This window comes from Bufo gargarizans, chromosome 7 (assembly GCF_014858855.1).
Source record: "Bufo gargarizans isolate SCDJY-AF-19 chromosome 7, ASM1485885v1, whole genome shotgun sequence".
Lineage (NCBI taxonomy): Eukaryota > Metazoa > Chordata > Amphibia > Anura > Bufonidae > Bufo > Bufo gargarizans.
Genome location: NC_058086.1, coordinates 149052313 through 149075312, shown reverse-complemented (window position 1 = coordinate 149075312; position 23000 = coordinate 149052313). Strand labels below are relative to the sequence as shown.

At 43.5% G+C, this 23000-nt stretch overlaps 1 protein-coding gene across 2 annotated transcripts in view; it reads right to left on the bottom strand.

Annotated features, from left to right (window-relative positions):
* Nucleotides 1-2581: 2581 nt before the first annotated feature.
* LOC122943647 (carboxyl-terminal PDZ ligand of neuronal nitric oxide synthase protein-like) overlaps nucleotides 2582-23000 on the bottom strand; it is a 98887-nt gene continuing 78468 nt past the window's right edge. For both annotated transcript variants that reach the window (XM_044301543.1, XM_044301544.1), the window contains exons 11-12: nucleotides 7652-7952; nucleotides 2582-4278 (exon numbers count right to left, since the gene is read on the bottom strand). In XM_044301543.1, coding sequence (XP_044157478.1) covers nucleotides 3768-4278; nucleotides 7652-7952 — 812 coding nt within the window. In that variant the 3' untranslated portion in view covers nucleotides 2582-3767. The remainder of the gene's footprint in view (nucleotides 4279-7651; nucleotides 7953-23000) is intronic.

The following is a 23000-nucleotide window of genomic DNA, read 5'->3' as shown; positions in this document are numbered from 1 at the left end:
TGATCTGTAGCCGTATTGGGGCCCGCAAATCGCGGGCCGCAATACACGGCCACAGTTCTGTGTGCATTGCGCATCACGGATGCGGACCCATTCACTTCAATGGGTCCGCAAATCCAGAATCGCGGAACGGGACCCCTCGGAAGCACTACGGAGTGCTTCCGTGGGGTTACGTCCCGTACCTCCGTTCCGCAAAAAGATAGGACATGTTCTATCTTTTAGCGGAACGGGCGGATCGCGGAACCATTAAAGTGAATGGGTCCGCGATCCGATGCGGCTGACCTACGGCCGGCGATCGTGCATTGCGGCCCGCTATTTGCGGGCCGCACACGTTCGTGTGAACTCGGCCTTAGACTGTGTAGAGACACACCCCAAACTGGTAACACCCAGTTGTAAATGTATTCATGCATTTATAGGAGTAATAAAAGAGGAACACCACAATGCAGAATTCTAAGAAGATGCTCTAGAAATGCTATTTCATGGAGAATACAACTATTTGCTAAAGTTGACATCTCAGGAGAGCGGAGAGAGGTCAGCCCGCTCTCCTGACATATTACATATGCGAGTATGATGAAAAGCAGCATAAAAACAATAACTATCGCCCAGTGTGAGACTCACTGTTCTGTAGTAGTAATAGTGCTGTGGAGACTGATGTACCCATGGTTAGTCTTAAAGGGGTTTTCCAGAATATTTTAACTGATGATCTACCCTCTGGATCAGTCATCAGTATCTGATCGGTGAGGGTCACGGGGCCCCCGCCAAATCAGCTGTTTGAAAAGGCACCAGAGCTAGCAAGAGCGCCGCTGCCTTCTTGCAGCTTTGTCATGTGACTTCACGTTCATCGGTCACATGGCCTAGGCGCAGCTCAGCCCCACTGAAGTGAATGAGCTGCAATACCAAGCACGGCCGCTATACAATGTACGGAGGGTGAGCTCGGCGAGCAACTGCGATTGACGGTGACTTCCAAACAGCTGATTGGCTAGGGTCCCGGGTGTTGGACCCTCAGCAATCAAATGACTGATGACTGATCCTGAGAATAGGTAATCAGTTAAAATATCTTAGAAGACCCCTTTAAAAGGCATATTCCAGTTTTATCAAATAGATATTATTTTAATAACTTTTTCAGTATACTATCTGCACCAACTGCTCATGATTTTCCGGATCATCTGCTTTATGTTAAAATTCACTGTTATCTTCTAATGGGCGGGGCCTGCGTGTCAGTCACATGACCAGGACAGATCTTTAACTACTGATAGTTTAAGAAGGAAGATTCCTTATGAATGGCAGCAAGCAGAGATGGCACAGAAAGTATACTGGAAAATTGTATAATTTTTCAATATATAATAAAATGACATTTCTTTGCTGAACCAGAATACCCCTTTAAGCCTTGTTTATGCAAGCATCATACAGGTCCACTTTCCATCATCTGACTGTCAAACCTTCCCTCGCTTTAATCTGTTCCCATTCTGGATATAAGATACACAATGAAAAATGAGCCCATATTATGTGCATTTAAACACGGCCTTATCCAGAAACCATTCTGAATTTACATGGCCAGAGCTCCCCCATCTACACAGCCATCACTCACATACCAGAGCTGTAGGATATACGGTAAAGCTTTAGATGTTGGCAGAACCTGTCTATTTCAGTGGGACCGGATCACCATCTAATGTGTATGGGGGCCAGCCGACTCTCCACTGACGGCAGAGTTCAGGGAAGAGGAGGCTCAGGCTGTTGGATTTCAACATGCTTGATCCTTTTGTTTTCAGATAATCTGGCACTGGCTTTCTCTCCTTTCCCTGTTCAGGACACATGCATGCAGTGCCAATCCGAGATTAAACATTTAAGGGGGCATTCACACGACCATATGAGTTTTGCGGTCCGCCAAAAATATGGATGAACTTCGTGTTGCATCTGTTTTTTTTTGGGGGGGGGGGGGGGGGGGGGTTTGCAGATCCATTGCAACAATGCCTATTCTTGTCTGGAAAACAGACAGGAATATGACATCTTCTATCTTTTTTGCTGGACTACACATTTTTGCGGAGCCAAATAAATGCAAAAAATGCGGATCAGGCTTGCATTACTGTGAAATATACAAGTACGTGTTTGTAACATGATTGGATGCAACTTTATCTTTAAAAAGTATAAAAATATTCTTACTAGTGTTGAAAGAAGCGAGCTTCAGATGCTTCATCCGAAGTCGCTTTGTTCAAAACTTCGGAATAATACTGTACGTAGATTCGTCTCCATATAGTATTAGAATGTATGGGCTCTGATGAGCCAAAGTTATTGAATAACTTTAGTAGTTGATTTTTAAAGTGGAAAACCACTTTAAAACTTGAAACCGAATTCAGCTTCGGTTCCGACTAGTACCTGGGAACCGAAGCAGAGTTTGGTTTCAAGTTTTAAAGTGGTTTTCCACTTGAAAAAAAAACAACTACTGAAGTTATTTAACTAAGTCACGCGCAACTTTGAGAATAACTTTCTTCGGCTCATCGGAGCCCATACATTCTAATACTGTACGGAGACGAATCTCCGCACAGTATTATTCCGAAGTTTTGAACGAAGCATCTGAAGTTCGCTTCGTTCAACACTAATTCTTACCATATGACCAGAGATGAATGTAGGGAGCTGCATAGATGAAACGGGCAGTGTAAACTACATAGTCATGTTAGCAGTGTGACAAGGGTTAATAGTGGGATTTAATCCCTTTATACTGGCCCGTGGCTTCTATAATATAACAAATGAGATGTTCTACACGTCGGTTTCATAAATGAGCGCAGATCTTACATGCCACTATTACAGTAGATACACAGCGGTGGTTTAAAAATAGGATTTTCTTGTCACGTAGCTGAAAGCTGCAGAAATACTATATTTATAGCTCTATTATATAGACTCCCATATGAAGTCACCGATTGTAGAAATATTCTACCTTCCATGTCACCTAACAGTGAATATATCTGACGACTGGTGTTAAACAATGCCTTCTCCGGACAAAAAAAAACAAATCCATTTTCAATTATGGCATTCTCAGTCAAGATTCCAAAGGGCCTCTGGAAAATGAGACCCGGATTCTAATTGGCAGCTATGGACAACGGAGTCGCTCTTGAGATTTGCGAGGCCGGGTTAAGAACATAAGTTTGACACCTTCCACATCAATGCCCTCAGAGGTCTACTTACCCTATTCTATTGCCATGTGCAATTAATGATGAACTCATCATGGAAACACATTGTGGATAAAGGTATGGATGGCGTTCTCTCTTAAGGCGTCCATACACCATCAATAGCTGGTGGTCAAACACTCTTTTAGCCTACAGCTATTTTACCAGGCTGAACCTAGTATGCAGGTATTGTCGGTGGTGAGAAGGGAATAAGCCACTGCCAGCCGCCTCTGGTTGTGGCTTATCTCCCTTGTGAACAATAGAATCAGGTGTTAAAATTCAACATGCCTGATTCTTCTTTCCCCAAAATCATCCTTCATGGAAAGTCATCTCACCTCTATAGACGTAAGATGTATGGACACCTTTATTTCCACCAATAGTTAGCCTGTTGAGATGGTTAATAGTATAACGGTCATAGGCATACCTATAGACCAGTAACGTGCAGAAGTTCCTTCTCACGAATGTCGTTTTACAACAGAATCACAATATCCTTGTCCATAAGAGCCTTATATATACAGCTATGACCTAGGCCAAGAAGACCACATAGACCAGCTTTTATGTCTAGTGTCCAGTGATGAGACTATTAAAAAGTTTTACAATGAAAACAGTCTACTCAAATGACAGAAGATCTGGATGAGGACCCTCGTTATCTAAAGTTGGTTTCCTTGGCCAAGAATGGTTGCCTTGGCCTTCTATAAGGTCCTCGTGGCTGGAGCAGGATTTCACCCCTATTTTGTCAGAGTTGTGAGAGGATTCCTTAAGATTTGTGTCAGAGGACTCCTTGTGAATAAGGTCAGGGACAGACAGTGCTTTCTCCGGAAAGACTTCATTTTGGCTCTCTGTAGATTCTGAAACAACAGCTTCAGCTTTTCCATTAGGTAATGTATTTGGAAGGCATGTGGGCATTTGAGGATCGCTGATTTCAGTGACATTTTCAGAAGTGACATCAATGGCTAAATCCAAGCTAACTGCAGGAGAAATAACTTGCTTTTCTGGACTGCTCAATACAGGGTTTGGAGAGATCATCATATCTTGAGTTGTCTTCAAAGCTCGGGAGACTCTCTTTTTTATTACTGGTGGAGGTGGTTCAAGTCTGGGGAAAGTCTCAATAAACTTGGATCTGAAACAGTTGACACAACAATATTCAGTGTGGAAATTCAGCAATGTAAATAAATCTGATTTTAAAACACACACATAAATTACACCATGAATACAACGGTCATTATGCAAACTTAAGTGGGTGTAAGGCATACAAGGGAATCCAGGTGTGAAAAACCACGCTGTCTGATTGGATAATTATTTTATGTAACTCATATCAGACCTCACATACATAATTATATTCAGGTATATACAGTGGAGGAAATAATTATTTGACCCCTCACTGATTTTGTAAGTTTGTCCAATGACAAAGAAATGAAAAGTCTCAGAACAGTATCATTTCAATGGTAGGTTTATTGTAACAGTGGCAGATAGCACATCAAAAGGAAAATCGGAAAAATAACTTTAAATAAAAGATAGCAACTGATTTGCATTTCATTGAGTGAAATAAGTATTTGAACCCCTACCAACCATTAAGAGTTCTGGCTCCCACAGAGTGGTTAGACACTTCTACTCAATTAGTCACCCTCATTAAGGACACCTGTCTTAACTAGTCGCCTGTATAAAAGACACCTGTCCACAGAATCAATCAATCAAGCAGACTCCAAACTCTCCAACATGGGAAAGACCAAAGAGCTGTCCAAGGATGTCAGAGACAAAATTGTAGACCTGCACAAGGCTGGAATGGGCTACAAAACCATTAGCAAGAAGCTGGGAGAGAAGGTGACAACTGTTGGTGCGATTGTTCGAAAATGGAAGGAGCACAAAATGACCATCAATCGACCTCGCTCTGGGGCTCCACGCAAGATCTCATCCTCGTGGGGTGTCAATGGTTCTGAGAAAGGTGAAAAAGCATCCTAGAACTACACGGGAGGAGTTAGTTAATGACCTCAAATTAGCAGGGACCACAGTCACCAAGAAAACCATTGGAAACACATTACACCGCAATGGATTAAAATCCTGCAGGGCTCGCAAGGTCCCCCTGCTCAGGAAGGCACATGTGCAGGCCCGTCTGAAGTTTGCCAATGAACACCTGAATGATTCAGAGAGTGACTGGGAGAAGGTGCTGTGGTCTGATGAGACCAAAATAGAGCTCTTTGGCATTAACTCAACTCGCTGTGTTTGGAGGAAGAAAAATGCTGCCTATGACCCCCAAAACACCGTCCCCACCGTCAAGCATGGGGGTGGAAACATTTTGCTTTGGGGGTGTTTTTCTGCTAAGGGCACAGGACAACTTATTCGCATAAACGGGAAAATGGACGGAGCCATGTATCGTGAAATCCTGAGCGACAACCTCCTTCCCTCTGCCAGGAAACTGAAAATGGGTCGTGGATGGGTGTTCCAGCACGACAATGACCCAAAACATACAGCAAAGGCAACAAAGGAGTGGCTCAAGAAGAAGCACATTAAGGTCATGGAGTGGCCTAGTCAGTCTCCGGACCTTAATCCAATCGAAAACCTATGGAGGGAGCTCAAGCTCAGAGTTGCACAGAGACAGCCTCGAAACCTTAGGGATTTAGAGATGATCTGCAAAGAGGAGTGGACCAACATTCCTCCTAAAATGTGCGCAAACTTGGTCATCAATTACAAGAAACGTTTGACCTCTGTGCTTGCAAACAAGGGTTTTTCCACCAAGTATTAAGTCTTTTTTTGTTAGAGGGTTCAAATACTTATTTCACTCAATGAAATGCAAATCAGTTGCTATCTTTTATTTAAAGTTATTTTTTCGATTTTCCTTTTGATGTGCTATCTGCCACTGTTACAATAAACCTACCATTGAAATGATACTGTTCTGAGACTTTTCATTTCTTTGTCATTGGACAAACTTACAAAATCAGTGAGGGGTCAAATAATTATTTCCTCCACTGTAGTTGGACTCCCAATAATGGTGTAATAGTAAATGCATACTGACTTTGGGACAGTAAGAATGTCAAACACACAGTACAGGTATTCAGAGCACACTTGTAGTGTGGCCTATGGATCTCCATGTGCATCTGTACCCAGGGTGCGTGAGGAAAACCACAGTTCTAGCAGAAGACAATATCAGTACATCAAACATATTTGTAGACTATTTCACTTCACCCCTAAGTTCTCTGCCTAGAGACGAACATAAATTTAAGATTTTGGCTGCCTGCAGCCACCAATAACGGGAGGACTGCTATGAAGCCTTAGATATAGAGATATTTTTTTTTTAGATATGTCAGTGGTTAGCTTAAGAAGTGCCAAGTTTCAGTCTGCAAACTTTTTCCCTTCATTTCCAGCCCCTGATATGCATTTTGCAGCCTATTCCTAGTTTCAGACTTTTCTTATGTGGATATGTTCCTAACAGTAAGGCATCTTGCACACGTGGCCCGGAGATGCAGAATGGAAGCACAGATCGGAGAATTTTTTGCGGTGCGGACGGATCACGGACCCATTCAAGTTGAATGGGTCTCGATCTGTCCTGGCCACCGCACGGACGTTGCCCGTGCATTAGGAACCGCATATTGCGGTCCCCAATGCACAGAACGGATGCACAACGTTCGTGTGCAAGAGGCCTAATACATGCTGAATTTGAGGTCTGTGTGCCCAGACTGCTGCTGTCTTCGCTAGCTCTCATCTATCAGCACAGCTTGATTCTGTACTGCATTCCCCTTCTGCAGCTCATAATGGATCTCATCTCCCCTATGCTGATACTCACGGTGTGTGATTCCTGCCTTCAAAAGTTTGAAGAGGTTGTCCTTTTTTCACTGATACACATTGCGATTCACCCCCTCCCCGTGCAAATTGCCCTTTTTACACTCCTCCCTATGCGCATCTCATACAGTACAGCTTGTATGACCTGCCCTCCCTGAAGCCTTGGATGCTTCCCTTCCTATCCACATTCTTATCTCCTGGGTACAATCTCCTCCGATCCCTTGCACTAGCTCTGACACTGAGAAAAGGAAAGGGGAGTGCCGAGAGAGCTGGCACAGCCAGAAACTGTGTAATGTGGCATTTATTTCAGAAGCAACAGCTCAGTCGGCTATCTGAAGGCGTTGTACAGCATCTACAGCAGCAAAATAGTAGAACTTTTTTTTAAATGAAGACTATTTAGAAAGATGCTGAATTTTGAATTTAGGAAGCATTGTGCCCATAGCCTTTAATAATAAAAGCATGCTCCTAAGCTGCCTCTAGTGGTGAATACCAGGAGACAGCATATATTATTTAATTATGTCTATGCAGGGAATGTGACCTCAGTATCTGAAAAATGGCATTCTGACATCTACAATAATCAGCTAAGAAGGTTGGACTTAAAAAATGGCATGTTGTTAAAAAGTGGAGATTCAGTATAAAGGATAAATGGGGTTCACCGCAATTATTAAAGTGCAATTCCATCCATATACAAATCAATGCAATAATGGACCAGGACTCACATTTCCTCATCTCCAAGACTGAGGGTCCGCTCCTTGTTGGCTAGCACAGATGCTACGTTCTTGTTGACTTCTGTGATACCAATATCCCCTCGGTCAGCTTCTTTTCTTCGTAGAAAATCATTCACTTTGGCTCCAACTGCCTTTCCCAGGTTCTTTAAGTGCTGGGTACTGCCTGCTAAAATGCTGACTCCTGGCAGATCAGAGTTACTCTGAGTAGATTTTGTCAGCTGACTTAATGAAGAGCTTGGCTGTAGCTTTGGCATGGGTGAGGCATTTGAGTTCTGGAACATGCTTTGGTCAACTGTGAACGAAACATAAATGGTAATGGTTACTAAATGTAAGGGAACATAAGTTATCTTAGAACATCAGTGTACAATGCAGAAGACATCAAGTTGACACTGAACACTAGCAGACAGTGCATACAGTGCCTCCTTTGACTGTATCTTAAAGGTGTTATATCACAAATTAAGAATAGAATAATGGCTTCAGTTACTCCAGATATTTTAAGTATAGCGATGCAAAACTCATTGTAATTTTCACTCTTTTTCTCTTTTGTTGCTCACATATATGCAGCACTTGTCCCTTCCCTTTCTGTGGGTGGGCCACAGCTTATCCCATGTGACAATCAAGCACCTACATCTCCCAGGAGTGCATTGCAGTCAGCTCATGTTAACCCCTTCCTAGAAAATATTATCTGACACACGGCTCAGGCAATTTATCTAATAAATAGCATTATGGATTATGGTATCTAATGCCCCCCATTATTTCCTTCTTCACTGTCTACAGATAGGAATGAATGAATGGTGTCTGGTCTGCTTGACCTACTTCAATACAAGATCACTACGCCACTGGGAGAAGGAAGGGAGCAGGGAAGCCACTGAGCACATTAGATCACTAAATGCAAGAGAAGGTGGACCAGAATATTGACCGCAGGAGAATTAGTAAGGGGCGCCATCAGAGAGCAAAATGTTATGTAAAAAACATCTCAGAATGTTATTTTTGCATGTTTATTGCAATAATACTTCATTTGAAATGCCAAATTCACTGCATAATTAGTGGGACAACCCCTTAGATGGGTGGTGTCACGAAACATATCCTACATTTTTCTAACTACCACCTGGATCTGAATACTTTTGTAATTGCTTGTAATTAAAAGATCTAGTATAGCCAGTGAGCTATTCAATGAAATGTATGTGTACAGCACCACCTGCTGTTTGTTCTTTTCCGTTTTTTTGTCCATCTCACTGAGCTGGAGGAACGTGCTGAAATACCAAGTACAGCTGCTATACAATTTACAGTGCTGTGCCTGGTGAGCAGGGGGAAGGCCGCGGTGATCACAAGAGCGCCATTGCCTTCTCAAACAGCTGATCAGCGGAGATCCCGCATGTCGGACCTCCACGATCAGATACCGACGACCTATCCAGAGGATACGTAGGTCATAAGGTCTGAAGTCTTGGAAAACCATTTTAAATTACTATTATTGTCACTAATGGTCATGTCCAAAAGGCACTTTTATATGGGCTGATCATCCTGACCATTGCCAAACATGCCCAGCAATTACCCAACAAATGAGCAAATACGTGCATAAAAAAAATCATGTTTCTGTGCAGCACATCTCCCTGTGTATACGAGTGATAAGCTACCAACATATTCTAACTGCACGGTGAGGAATGATCGTAGTAACGGTCGTTCGTCCCCATACTTTGCTGCTTGTAGCTAATCTACATGCTAGATTATTGATCAGAGCTCGTTACAGCCAGAAAATCAGCCTGTGTAAAAGGACCCTACGTCTATGACCCGTTTTAGGCAAGCTGCGTCTGCCGATCCATTTTTTTTTTCAGCTTCAATTTGCATATCACTTGCACTTATGGGACTATCAAACTACTGGGTCCATAGGAAAAAATAGATTGGGCCGCGGTGCCACCATGAGCACCAGTAGCAGCAAAGGACTTCAGATGCAAAAAGCTGATTATTATTATGGTCTCCACACTGTCCTTTCCTCTTCCCATTGGTCTGTGGTCAATCAAGGCTCCATTTCTATTATCCGATGCTATAACTAGCTGCGTCTCAGCTCTGGACCCTATAGCAGCTACCTTGCCAGTTATACTCCTGTTTCTATGTATGTTATACCAAGTCCTCTCCACATATCCAACACTGGCTGAACGGTCTTTCTCTGGCCAAAACCCCCACATAGCATGATCATGCACTTTAGGCTCATTGTGCGCTGTGTTTGGGGTATACATTAAAAGGTATCCTTTCAGGTCTCTGAGGGCCGTATAAAGTAGCGACAGACATGCAGTTACCGTGCACCAGGGGGCATAGTGAGAAGCTCAGGGGCCCTGGTGCAAGAGGTCAGCTTGGGCCCCCTTCTCTCAGTGCTTTGTGGCCAGGGGCAAGGTAGCACATAGCCTTCGTGCTGCCTGAGGCACAAATTGAAACCCGAATCCCCCCCAAACCCATGCCAAATTCTTTCTTGACCTAACCTTCCCTCCTGCCAGAGGTCATGTAACTTGACCAGCATGCACTTTCTCACAGCCCCATCTACGTCATGTGACATCATCAATCACATGAAGTAGGCGCAGCTCGCTGTGCTCAATGAGCTGAGAGAAGGCCACGGCACTACTGTGAGCACCGGTGCCCTCTCAAACAGCTGATCGGTGGGGGTCCTGGGTGTCAAACCCCCCTAATCAGATTTAAAAAAAATCTCGTAAACCCCCTTTAATGTATACGTTCTTAGAAATGGGTGCACATTACCATGTAGGTGAGAGGTTTCCTTTAAATCTACGGCAATATAGTATACAAAGTTATACTGGGGAGGGGGAATTACCTCTTGACATAGCCTGCCATGATCCATACCTAGCATACAGTGTAATATAATCATACCTTAACGCCTCTAAAGGAGGTTGGAAAAGCATCTGCCAGGCACCTCTAGAGCCATTCCTATCATGGAACTTCCTCCAAGGGTCAATTGACCCAGGGGGCTGGACGTCCTACAAACATATCAGATCAACAAAACCTAAAGGATCGGCCAACATTAATGATTACAGATAGATTAGACAACCACAACAGCAAGGTCACCACACAGTTACAGCCAAGGACAACACAGCGATACTGCAAAAAGTAGAAAATCACAGAAAGCACAGAGTGCCAAGTCACAGAGGGGGTAGCCTTCAGGTTCCACAAATACAACTGGCCATCAAAGGGCAACATGAAAGTCTTACCTTACTCAGAATACCCGGACAGCAAGTTAAGGAGGAAATACAAAAACATTTGAATCCAAAAATATATTTATGAAGCACTACACATGCATGGGGTCTATTGCTATGGCACTGGGCAGATGTGCCACCTCAAAGTATGGGCAAGCAGGGTGCCAGGCATTCCCACAAACAGATAAGAAAAGGATGAACAGATTTGTAACAACGTCTCGTTAGAGGATAACCGGTCACCTGGTCTAGTTACTGGACATTTATTTACTGGATGACAGAAGGAAGTATTCAGTGAATTAAAGGGTGTCTGTCATCAGTTCTGACCCCTCAAAGCTGCTGAAAGCACTATATATGTGATGGGGTTGGGGAAGTATTAGCATACCTTGTGTGAATGTTATACAACGCTGCAAGAAACCAATCACAAGTGCCCAGGAGGTGGACCCTTCATGTTCAGTGACTTGAGCTGAGTGCACGGAACACTTCCCAGCCCTTCCGAGTGATGTCTCTAGCAGTCTAGTGATTGGACACTACAGCTGTCTCTCAGTGCGGGGGGGGGGGGGGGGGGGGGGCACTGCACATGAAGGGATTGCCTCGTAGACACCTGTGATGGTGGGTCCTCAGCTATGGCCATCACACGAGGTATGTCTACACTGCTCTCCCTGACACCTATATAGTGCTATCAGCAGTTTAGAGGGGTCAAAACTGCTGACAGAATCTCTTTAAAAGTCGCTGGAAAATCATACATTTTAGGGCTCATGCACACGAACGTGTGCGCCCCATACTCGTGCTGCGGACCACAAATAGTACTCACTTGAATAGGTCTGCGATCCACAAGATCTAGTCTGTTTTTTGTGGTGCAGAGGCGCGGACCAAAATCCCACAGAAGTGCTCCGTAATGCTTCCACGGGCTTCCACTCTGCACCAATCCGTGTCTTGAGGGCCGCAATACGGGCACGGGCCACAGACGATTGTGTGCATGAGCCCTCATACAAGTTCAAGTGAAAGAGACGTAGACTCTCTTTGGTTAAGGCCTCGTGCACATTTTCCATGGACATATGCTATTCACATTTTCCACAGACAGAACACGTACCTATTGATTGTAATATGCTTGTTTACACATCAGTGGTTTTCCACTGACCAAAAAATCATGTAGACATGCACTACTTTGGTCCGTGATGCTGACCAAACACTCCCATTGAAGCCTATGGGTCTGTGAAAATCCACTGACATAACACGGATGGCATCACATCATTATTTTCAAGGCAGGGATTAGCACTTTTCAAACCCATCGGATAATTCATGGGGGGAGTCTTTAGGCTGCGTATTGTCGGGTAGATTTTTCAGCCAGCGTGAATGCGCTCTCACACGTGTGCCTTAGCGCTAGCTGCACCTGGTTATTATGTCACGTTGCAAGTCTGGCCACAGCCTGGCAATTAGCGGTAAACCACAAGCACTACCTGCGGCTGCTAATGGCCATGTAATAGTACCTTTCAAAAGCAAACTCTGGTAAAATATGGAGTTGCCTACTATAATAATTATCATGTCAGGATCAGATTATTAAGATCTTTTAATGAATAATAACCCGTACTTGACAATGCTTCTTAACGGAAAACGTGGCCAGTGGGAGGAATCCCTGGAACTTCAGAACGATGATCACATCCAGAGAAAGCAGTCGCTGAGTGAAAACAGTTATACTGTACTGCAAGAGCAACACACTTGGGTGGGTACGGGTTTTCACCAAAATGACTCCGCGGGTGTATGGAGACTTATTTTTTAGGCAATGCTCCATTAGAAAAATTTATGTAATTTAGCTCCTGTCAGCCAAAGCAAAGACTCCTCCGAAAGGAACAACCCATCTGCAGACAGCGGCTTCAGAGCTCTTCCTCCTCCACACTACAGCGAGGGTTCTGACTGGATGAGAAGCCTTACATGCAGCCGGCCAGTTCCTATCTCATATAGTGATTGGATATCACTAGGGTATGCCATCCCTTTCCAACCTCTTGACTGTCACCGATCTTGAGAATGCTGCTGATCCTCTTCAGTCTTTCCCTGCACACTGGCACCTCAGCCACACAGCAGTGCAAAAAACGGAAACAGCCCCATTCACTTAAAGGGGTTGTCCGACTTCAGAAAAAGGCATTTATCATGTAGACTACAACTGACTTACTAATGTATTGTTATTATCTGTGTTGCTTCCTTTGCTGGGTTGATTCATTTTTACATCAAATTATACACAGCTCGTTTCCATGGTTACGGCCACCCTGCAGTCCATCAGCGGTGGTCGTGCTTGCACACTAAGAAAAAGCGCCTCTCTAGTGGCCAGGACCATGGGAGCACACATAGGAAAAAGCACCATCCTATAGTGTGCAAGCATGGCCACCACTGGTGGATTGCAAGGTGGTCATAACCATAGAAACATGCAGTGTTTAATGTGATGGAAAAATGAATCCACCCAGCAAAGGAAGCAATAGGGACAAGCACAATACATTAGTAAGTGTCTTTCTCTATATCATAAATGCCATCTGCTGAAGTGACGCAACCCCTTTAAATGTGAGGTTCCCAAGTGCCCTACACAGTGGGGGGTGGGGTCAGTAAGCCAATGTCCTGACCCTGCATTTATCACACTCAGACTCCTTCATAAATGGCCAATAAAGTAATTTAGTAATAAAAAATGTACTGTAGTAAAATGTTAACATCAGCCTTTTTCTCACCATCATGTAAGTAAGTAAGTAACTCAAAAACACTTTCATACACTTAATAATTGTAAGAAATCTATGAAAAAGTTAAAAAAGCTCTATAATGTATTTCCTGGAAATGCAAAGTGTAAACGGACAGTAGGTGTGGACCCATTATTCCAACTAACCAGCTTGCCTTTGGGCTAAACCTAAGGGCACTGTCCTGGTGGTTTCCTGGAATTCACTTGTTAACCCATGTACAGGGATCTGGACTTCGCTGCAGAGAACGAACCAGACTGCTACCTCCTGTCTGCCTGGGAAAGCAGGACAGTGGTGAACATGGGTTGCCAGCCTAACACAGAGAATCATGGAAGTTTGAATGGAAATAGAAGAAACATGTAAAAAAAAAGTGCTCGCCATAAAAGGGTTGTCCGGGAAAAAATTACATTTCATAGATCCCCGCAGCCTGCCTCTGCTATGGATAGATTCATACTTACCTGTTATCCACAGCTCCGTTCCTGTGCACTGGCTCCTGTGTGTCTGTCTTCTGGTCCTCGGTTTGTTTACTTACTCTCTGATCATGACTGGACTCAGCAGTGACGTGTTTACAAGAGACACATCACCACTGAAGCCAGTTATTGGCTGCAGCGGAGCAGATTATCATTCCTGTGCCAGAGACGAATTAAACAAACCGTAGACCAGAAGACCGACACACAGGAGCCAGCGTGCAGGAACAGAGCGGCAGGGAGAAGGTAAGTAAATTCTATCCATGGCAGAGCCAGGCAGCGGGTACCTGTGAAAAGTTATTTATTCCTGATAAACCCCTTTAGTGCAGTCTTTCTGTTCTGCCTAGCAGTTCGGAGATGACTGCAGCAAGCATAACCAATAGTTAACTTCCTGCTCTGGTCTTAAGAGGACTAACTTACTACTGAACATGTGCAGCACAGATTCAGGCATTGTAACTAAGAACCTTGGAACAGCATGAAGCTATCAAGCATAAGGGACAGGGGAGAACGAAGGAGAGGTGAGAACTGATCATCTATCACCACTAGAACACCCTGCTTATAGTATAAGGACAGGAGAGAACACAGGAGCGGTGAGAACTGATCATCTATCACCACTAGGACACCATGCTTATCACTGCTTATAGTATAAGGACAGGAGAGAACACAGGAGTGGTGAGAACTAATTCTCTATTACCACTAGAGCATCCTGCTTATCACTGTTTATAGTATAAGGGACAAGAGAGAACACAGGAGATGTGAGAACTGATTATCTATCACCACTAGAGCTCCCTGCTTATCACCTTTTTTTATAAATAAGAGCCTAAGGCTTCTTTCACAATTGCGGTATAGTTTCAGCAGGCTGTTTGGGCAGAGAACAGCCTGCCAGAGCTCTCTGGATGTTACTGCAATGCCCTCTGGCCCCATTGACTATAATGGGGTGCGGCGGAGATCCGGCCCTTATCTGGCAAATATGCCAGGGTTTGGCCAGACAAAAACAACCGCTATGTGACGGCTGGACAAAAATCACTTACGTCACGACAACTGGTCATGTGACAGAAATGAAGCAGGTCACCTCTGTAATTGGCTGCAGCAGTCGCGTGTCGCCCGTTGACAGATGTTGATCTCAGCAAAGCAGGGGAGGAGGAGCCGGTATGGGAGTGTTAAGACACCGAACCCAGCGGTGGGGACCAGTAAGTATGATCTCCACTGCGAGTTGGCCACTCTGGCAGGACTGTCCGAATACGCCTATATGCCTTTTTCACACAGTCAGTGTTTGGGCCGTGATTTTCATCAGTGATTGTGAGCCAAAACCAGGTGTAGGTCCAAACCAAGAACAGGTGAAGATCTCTCCCTTATACCTAATTTCTGTATAAGTCAAACGGTAAATAGCTGATGAAGTCTCAGCCTCTTGAGTTTCTTAGGACGAAAGATGAGCACAATCGCAGGAAAGAAAACTTACTACAAGGAAGAAATATGACCCAATGCTTGCTCTGCTCCGTTTCTGGTGGGCAGGTACAAGTGTCATAAGGGCTGTTCATCAGGAGACAGAACTGGTCATTGACGATTACCTTTATGAAGATAGTGAAAAATGTATTTCTCATATATCCTAACAGTTCTGTTGTTCATGAGACTGTGGAACGGACAGAGAAAGGGGCTGAATTTAATGTCTACCAATTAGATCCCCTCCAAAAGATATCTCTCTAGTACCATATATGGGTAGCTACCCAGTAAGATCAATGTTCAACCCTTTATAGCCCTTCTGTAGAAATGACTGTTTCAGAGTTTTTGCTTCTCATCAGTACAGAGTAGGGTGAGGTTATTGCATGTAATGGGGCTGTCCCATGATTTGGGATTCACATGTTGAGTATGATTTCATCACATACAATAATATAGGTCGAGTAAGTAAAAGCCATAATTTGATCAGTTGTGGGTAGTAATAACTACGGTACTTTCCACTTGCTCACTGGTAGTGCGTGTTGTGCTTGCAGCTTCCTGTAGGAAGATCATCCGAGAGACCGAAGGAGAAACCTGGGTTAAGATGTGTAAGGGGCTCAGCATTTCTCTCAAAGTTTTACCATGATGAATCATCCATGGATCATTCAACAAGGGAGCGATGGAAACCCGTCATTTATTAGCTCATGGGTGGTAAATAATATTCTTTGTGCATGGACTAACACAGCAGTGTGTGATAGTCAGGCTGAAATCTTGATCTTCAGAAGAAAAGAATGTGCCAATGACCAACAATGGCAGGAAAGGAATTGTTGGCAGTATTACTCGTCTATACAGATCAATTTGTTTTCCCATTTGTCCCACCTAAAAACATTAAAGAATTTCTCCAGGAATGATAATAATTTCAAAGGGCTGCTAGCCACCTGGCCTAGTATGTGTGGAGGACTGATTGTCACCACTTGCAGGGCACTAGACACTGCATTATTCTAGTAATGATGCAACCCTGCCTACGATATGCCATTATGGCTGAGCAGCCTGACAGGAACACTCACCACTATGTAGTAGATGTAAGTGCCACCGCGTAGTATGAAGTGAGGCCCCTCACCCCTCTTAGGCAGCTCTGCAAGTGGTGGCAACCAGTCCTGCTCACATTCTAGGAAAGTCTGCTAGCGGCCATTTGAAATCTATAAATAATATTTTGTTAAACCAATGCATTTTTATTGTTCTCAGAATCTCGTCCATCTAAAAAAACAAAGTTGAGCTCCATGACAAAACATGGACAAGAGCCCACTAAATTCTCCCGCTCTCCAAAAACCCTACAGCCACCTTGTCATTCCAAGCCCCAGCATTAACAACAAGAACACCCAATACCCAGGACACCCTGAGGGTATGCAAGTCACTGGTACCAAATGAGACTGGATACGGCTGCGCTGCTTGCTGACACTGCTTCCTGACTGTCCCATCGTGGTCGACATGTCAGAAAAGGTCGCAGGGAAGGATTCAGCTGTGCCGTCTTTTATCAGAAATTAGAATTATTTTGGGAGATAGACAACAAAGTCAGTGCTCCAGAACCCTGTACCAAGAAGGGAGAGGACAGAGTCCAAGAGACTGGAGGCAAGCGCAAGAGAACAATCACTGCATAGTGACTGTAAATGCATGTGCAGAAAATAGTGAAAGTTTATAGTAAACTTCATACCGCTATACTGTGTCAAGGGCTTTTTCTTTTGCACGTATGTTATGTATACCATACAGCGGTTTTCATGGAGAATCCGCTATTTCTGGAGGGAACTGTGTTACATTTGGTGAATTCTTTCCAAAAGATGCCAATTGGCTACTGTGCCCAACCTGCCCCAAACAGATTAGTGTGAAGCCTTCTATGTTACTCCCTGTTAATGTTTTAGGGAGTAGCATAGAAGGCTTTCTAAGTTAGTTCTTTGGCGTCTCTTACCTTTCCTGTCCGATACCCCTGATGAAGCCAGTTAAACTGGCGAAACATATTGGGGGGCAGTGGTTAGATTTTAGGTGTCAAGCTGATGTTAGTCACTCGATAATCCAGTTAGTGAAGTGAACTGATCCGTTCAAATAGACCCTTACTAAAAGCAGCAGTATAGGGATTATACAGGTTGTGCACACCTCTTATGCCTAGCTGCACCATCAAAGAATACGCATCTAGGCTTGCTATTTTTAATCTTTCACGCACTTTTATCATTACTACTTTTTAATGAATTATATAATAAAAGGATACATTTTATTTCACTCTAATATGTTTAGGGCAAGTTGGGCACAGTAGCCAATTGGCATCTTTTGAAAAGTATCTCTTGTGAGCGGCGCTCTCCCCAAGCAGGGCCTTTTCTTTTACATTTGGTAAATTCGGCACGACATGTACTCCAATTTGCGAAGGAAGTTTGGCACACGTTACTCAGTAAATCATCTCTACAACATTTCTGCAATTCTATTCTAGTGATCGGGAGGATGCTCATCATTTTGTGCCTGTGACTCACTAAAAGGAGGGGAGACAATTTGTAAGAGAAGAAGAAAAAAAATTATGAAAAAGGGATGTAGCGTCATGTTAAAAACACGAAACGAGAAAGGATTACAAGAAGCTGCAGATAAACGTGTTAATGCACAGAGTCAAAATAAAGTACGCTAAAATTATTTTTATTATTAAATTAATTGCCGAAGGCTCTCTGCTGCACGCACGTCATCAGTGGCGTTCAGCATACCTCATGTGAAAACATAAAATGCTCCTGAGTTCTTTGTCAACCGTTATCCCCAGTGTAAGGGGATAATATCTAAACGGTGACAGTGAGCTTGGTGTTTAAAACAGGGCTACATGCATGATACCAACTGCATGTAGTTTATATTTAGTCAGATAATTTCTAAAGCTTTCTGTTGCTCTGTGATGCACCCGGTGTGAGGGGGTGACATACGATGACAACAGTGGCTTTAGTAACTTGCTCCTGATGAACCAACGAACAAGTTGGACAAGAGAAACGCGTCGAGCAAATTATTTCTGTGGAAACAGCTACAGACTGACTTGCTGACTGGAGGAGCCTAGTGGCTTGTTCCTATTTTATCACCGGCTGGGGATTGGACTATCCTAGTAGTGTTGCCTGACATTGTGTGGTGTGCAGTGTCTCTCTCATAGGAGACCTGTCACATCACTCACTGTTTCAATCAGGTACCTATATATGGATGTTACCAGTTTGCCCCAGGCAGGTAGAGGAACACGCTACATACTATTGACTCCTTATATTTTGGAGTTCTAGTGGTAGGGAGGATTGTAGGGATCAGCATCATCAGTCTGAGATATCCCCTCTCACCCTACCAAGCCTAACTTGTTGCAGACAATTTTAATAATTAATTTAATAAAAATAATTTTAGCGTACTTTATTTAGGCAGTAAAAAGATACACATTGAGTTAGTACGTAAACGCTATTGTGAATAATTAGTTAATTCGAATGCACAGAGTCAGAAAAAGATACAGCGAGGGCAAAGAATACAAAAGACAGAGAGAAATGATAGAAATATAAGGTTTATTGTCATTAAACAAAGAGGTAAGTGCACTTAATACAGACACGGAAAGGTCAGCATTTCTCTAAAGAATTACCAACACGAGGATTTACATGTAGATCAGGTCTTTCACACCAGAGGGCAGCAAAGAGTCAAGTACTAAGACCAGGGACGGGAGGGAGGCATCACTGCTTTATCATTACTATCTACATCTGTACAGTATTATATTATACATATAGGAAACAGAAAATCAATGCGACAGGCTTCTCCAAGTGTAAGACTTAGCTGCCAAAATAAACAAATATGTAATAAAATTATAGTAAAAAAATCTTGGTTACTGAGAAAAAATAATAATATTGAATCAGAATTTAAAAAACGGATGGAACCCAAAAAATACTAGGATCTACCGTCCAGAGGGAACCGAACTAGAGCACCAACTTTGGCTCTGCGTTCCGCTCTAGATAAAAAATCTCCAGATCTTTTCCATACATGAGCTACCGTATATGCCAGCAGATGGTTGTGACTGGACAACCACTAATCTAACGTCTCAGGAGTAAACCAAGGTCAAAGTGGTTGGATTTTAACCAGTCTGATCCCTCGTCCCCTTATGTTATATACAACACCAGGTGTCTGGCAGATGCTTTCATCCATACAACGTGAAGGCCTAAGCCGTAAGTCACTGGGTAAGCTGCGCTGGTGAGGAGCGTTACACCTACGACGAGGTTGGACCATAATAAAACATCTAAAGATTTTAGTTTTCAGGACAAACACAGCAAAAGGAAGCGAGAAGATCTGAATAAGCTCCTCTGCTTGGAAAGCTCATATCATGGCATATTGATGTACCTATAGAAGTGCTTCTGGCACCGCACATGTGGTCACCACCATTCTCCACATTATGTTGGGATTGCAATATCACTTGTGCAATTTACTGGACTAAAAGCAGCTCCAAGCAATAGATACAGAGTAAAGGGGTGGTGGTCCCATCAGGTCAACGCTGTGTCCTCAAGTCCTTCTTCAGATAATGAATATATCTCCAGATGCGCTGCTGGAACACTGCCAGGTAAAGCTGCAGGCACACAAAGATTTCTATGTTCCGGCGACGCCGCACCAATGCAGGAATTGAGGGGAAGGGGGGGCCTATAATGAGTGCAGGGGAACATCTTCGGTTACTTTCACATATGCATTTTGCATTCCGGTTTTGAGATCCAGCAGAGGATCTCAAAACCAGAACAAGACGCTTTAGTTCGATTTAATGCATCCGTTCCATTTGGATGCAGTTGTATTAAATAAAAAAAAAAGGAACAAACCGGATTCGGCACTAAAAACATTGTAAGTCAATGGCTGCATGTGCGCTTGGCAGCTGAAGGAATCTGTGTTGGTCCCATGTTCATATGTGCCCGCATTGCTTAGAAAGATGAAGTTTGAATATATGCAAATGAGCTTTGAGGAGCAACGGGGGTGTTGCCATTACTCCTAGAGGCTCAGCTCTCTCTGCAACTGCCGCGCCCTCTGCACTTTGACAGGTACAGGCGTGATGATGTTTTCCCTGTCTGGCCCTGTCAACCAAAGTGCAGAGGGAGCAGAGTCCCTAGGAGTAACAGTAACGCCCCTGTTGCTCCTAGAGGCTCATTTGCATATATTAAAACACAGATGTCTTCAGGTCAGCCTGTGTCATAGGTGCAAAACTGCTGACAGATGTCCTTTAAAAGGGGACATCCAACGATAAAACTACTTAGGGGGGAAACTGGTGTAAAGGAAAACAGGTTTATTTTTATTAGAGTTTCAAAAAAGGTACATCATAACACCAGAAAGTACAACAAGGAAAACTGGCTTAGTTGCCCATAGCAACCAATTAGATTCCACCTTTCATTTTTCACAGCTCCTTTGGAAGATGAAAGCTGGAATCCGATTGGTTGCTATGGGCAACTAAACCAATTCTAATTTACACCAGTTTTGATTAATTTCCCCCTTAGTGTTTTCTTTATTTTACTGTTCTTTATAATAGTTTTTCTAAGGGATTAGAGTTGTAAGGCTTATACATGCCTTTTAGTGGCCCATGGGTGCCAGCAGGACTGGAGCATCTTCCGTCCCAATAGACATCAATAGGGGGACAAACGAGCCTTCTCTTGAGGGCTATAGGAACTGAAGTGAAAGGGAACGAGCTCTCCAAGACCACAGGAGAAGTCTGACCTGTTATAGACTGTATGACAAAGAGCAGCAGCAGTAAAGACTACACAGGTGTATGGAAGAAGCGGATACGCTTTAGGCGCCACTTTGGTAATGAAGAGTCGTTTTAGTACAGGAATACTACATGGTATAGCATCACACGTAAGTTCAGATCCTGCCTGATCATCCTAAACTGTAAACAGCTGGCAGCAAGCGCCTCCTGCTGGGGATGTGAAGAAGTGCACCAGAAACACTACTCCGGAGTACAAAACATGATGTCGTTAACAAAACCAAAAGGAACACCTGAGTTACTACAAGGATCCAGCTAATTTAAAAATAAATGTTACACATAAAACCATTCAAGAAGAAAACATCTAAGGAATTATTGATTTTTCACCGCCAGGAAGAGTCTGCCTTCGGAGGATTCTGCTATTTCTGTCGGACCCTTAGAAATAAATGAGAGCGGTGGCCGGTCATGGGCAGTCCGCTCCCATTCACTTCTATGGGGTGGCCAGAGTGCTCCAGCCACCACTTTCCCTGCTCCGTTCTCGATATAGGTGCGGGTCCCTGCAGTGGGACCTGCACCAATTAGACTATGGGGACATATTCTAGCGATATGCCCCCATTGTGTCAGATGGGAATACCACTTTAAAGAGGACTTCTCATCTCTCCCGACATGTGGTTTAGTAGCTACTTGCATTCTCCATGTAATAACAATTCTGGAGCATCTTCATCTAATTCTATGTTGTTACATTCCTCTAGTACTCCTACTTGCATGAATTGCTAGCCATCTGCGGTAAAGGTCCAAATGCGTGTTACCAGGGGTGAGTCTTTGTAGAGTCTGACACAAGCTAGTCAGTGATGCCAGTGTCAGAATATGCAGGGACACACGCCCAATTGGTAGCCTTCATTGCAACCTGCTAGCAATTCATTAGTTAAATTTTAGCAGGAAGAATTGAGCAGCGGCACAACAAAGTCATAAGAATAGTTATTAGAGTTAAATGGTGAAAAGTAGTTACTAAACCAGAGGTCAGGAGAGGTGAGAGGCCCTCTTTAAAGAGGCTCTCCTAAATTTATTTTTACACCATTACTATGGCATTAAGTATAACCAAGCCTCATCTTCTCCTTCATCTTCATTCCAACCGAGACATTCCTATCAACCAGAACATCTCAAATGACTCTGCTGGTCAGCAGACGAGACAACTTTGTATATCTGACCAGCCCTAAAAGTTACAATCAGATGCCGTATACTGCCTTCTACAGTATCTACTGCTGCACCCATAATGCCATATAAGTGGCCAGAAGATCCTGTCTAGGCAAATGGCCCTGATAACTAGCACATAATGTGGCCACCTGAATGGGAACAAGAACTGGTTTCTAATAGCCATGACTGATCTACCTAACAAATCACACCGATCATACAGGAGGGGAGCAGTCCAAATAAGAGGCAATGTGTGGAAGGCAGGAGCATGAGAAAGAAGGGACTCTAATGCCGGAGAGTAAAAAATGCCTTAAGATACACAGTACAAAAATGCAATTCTTGGTGGCTTTTTGCACTTGCGATGCATTTTTTTTATTTTTTTTTAACAAATCGCAGCAGGTTCTGAATATTGCATTTTTTTGCTCGTTGTCTGACGTTTTCATGCTACACTATTTTTTTTTGCCCTTGCTTGGAAACATGTCAATGTGTGATATTTTTTTTTTTACATTTTTAGTTTTTTTTTCTACATTGCAACCAATCGATGCCAATCGACTCTAAACAAATCAGATTAGACCCAAATCAGATTTTTTGGAGATTCGATTCAGCTGAATTTTAAGAGAGGCAGACAGAGAG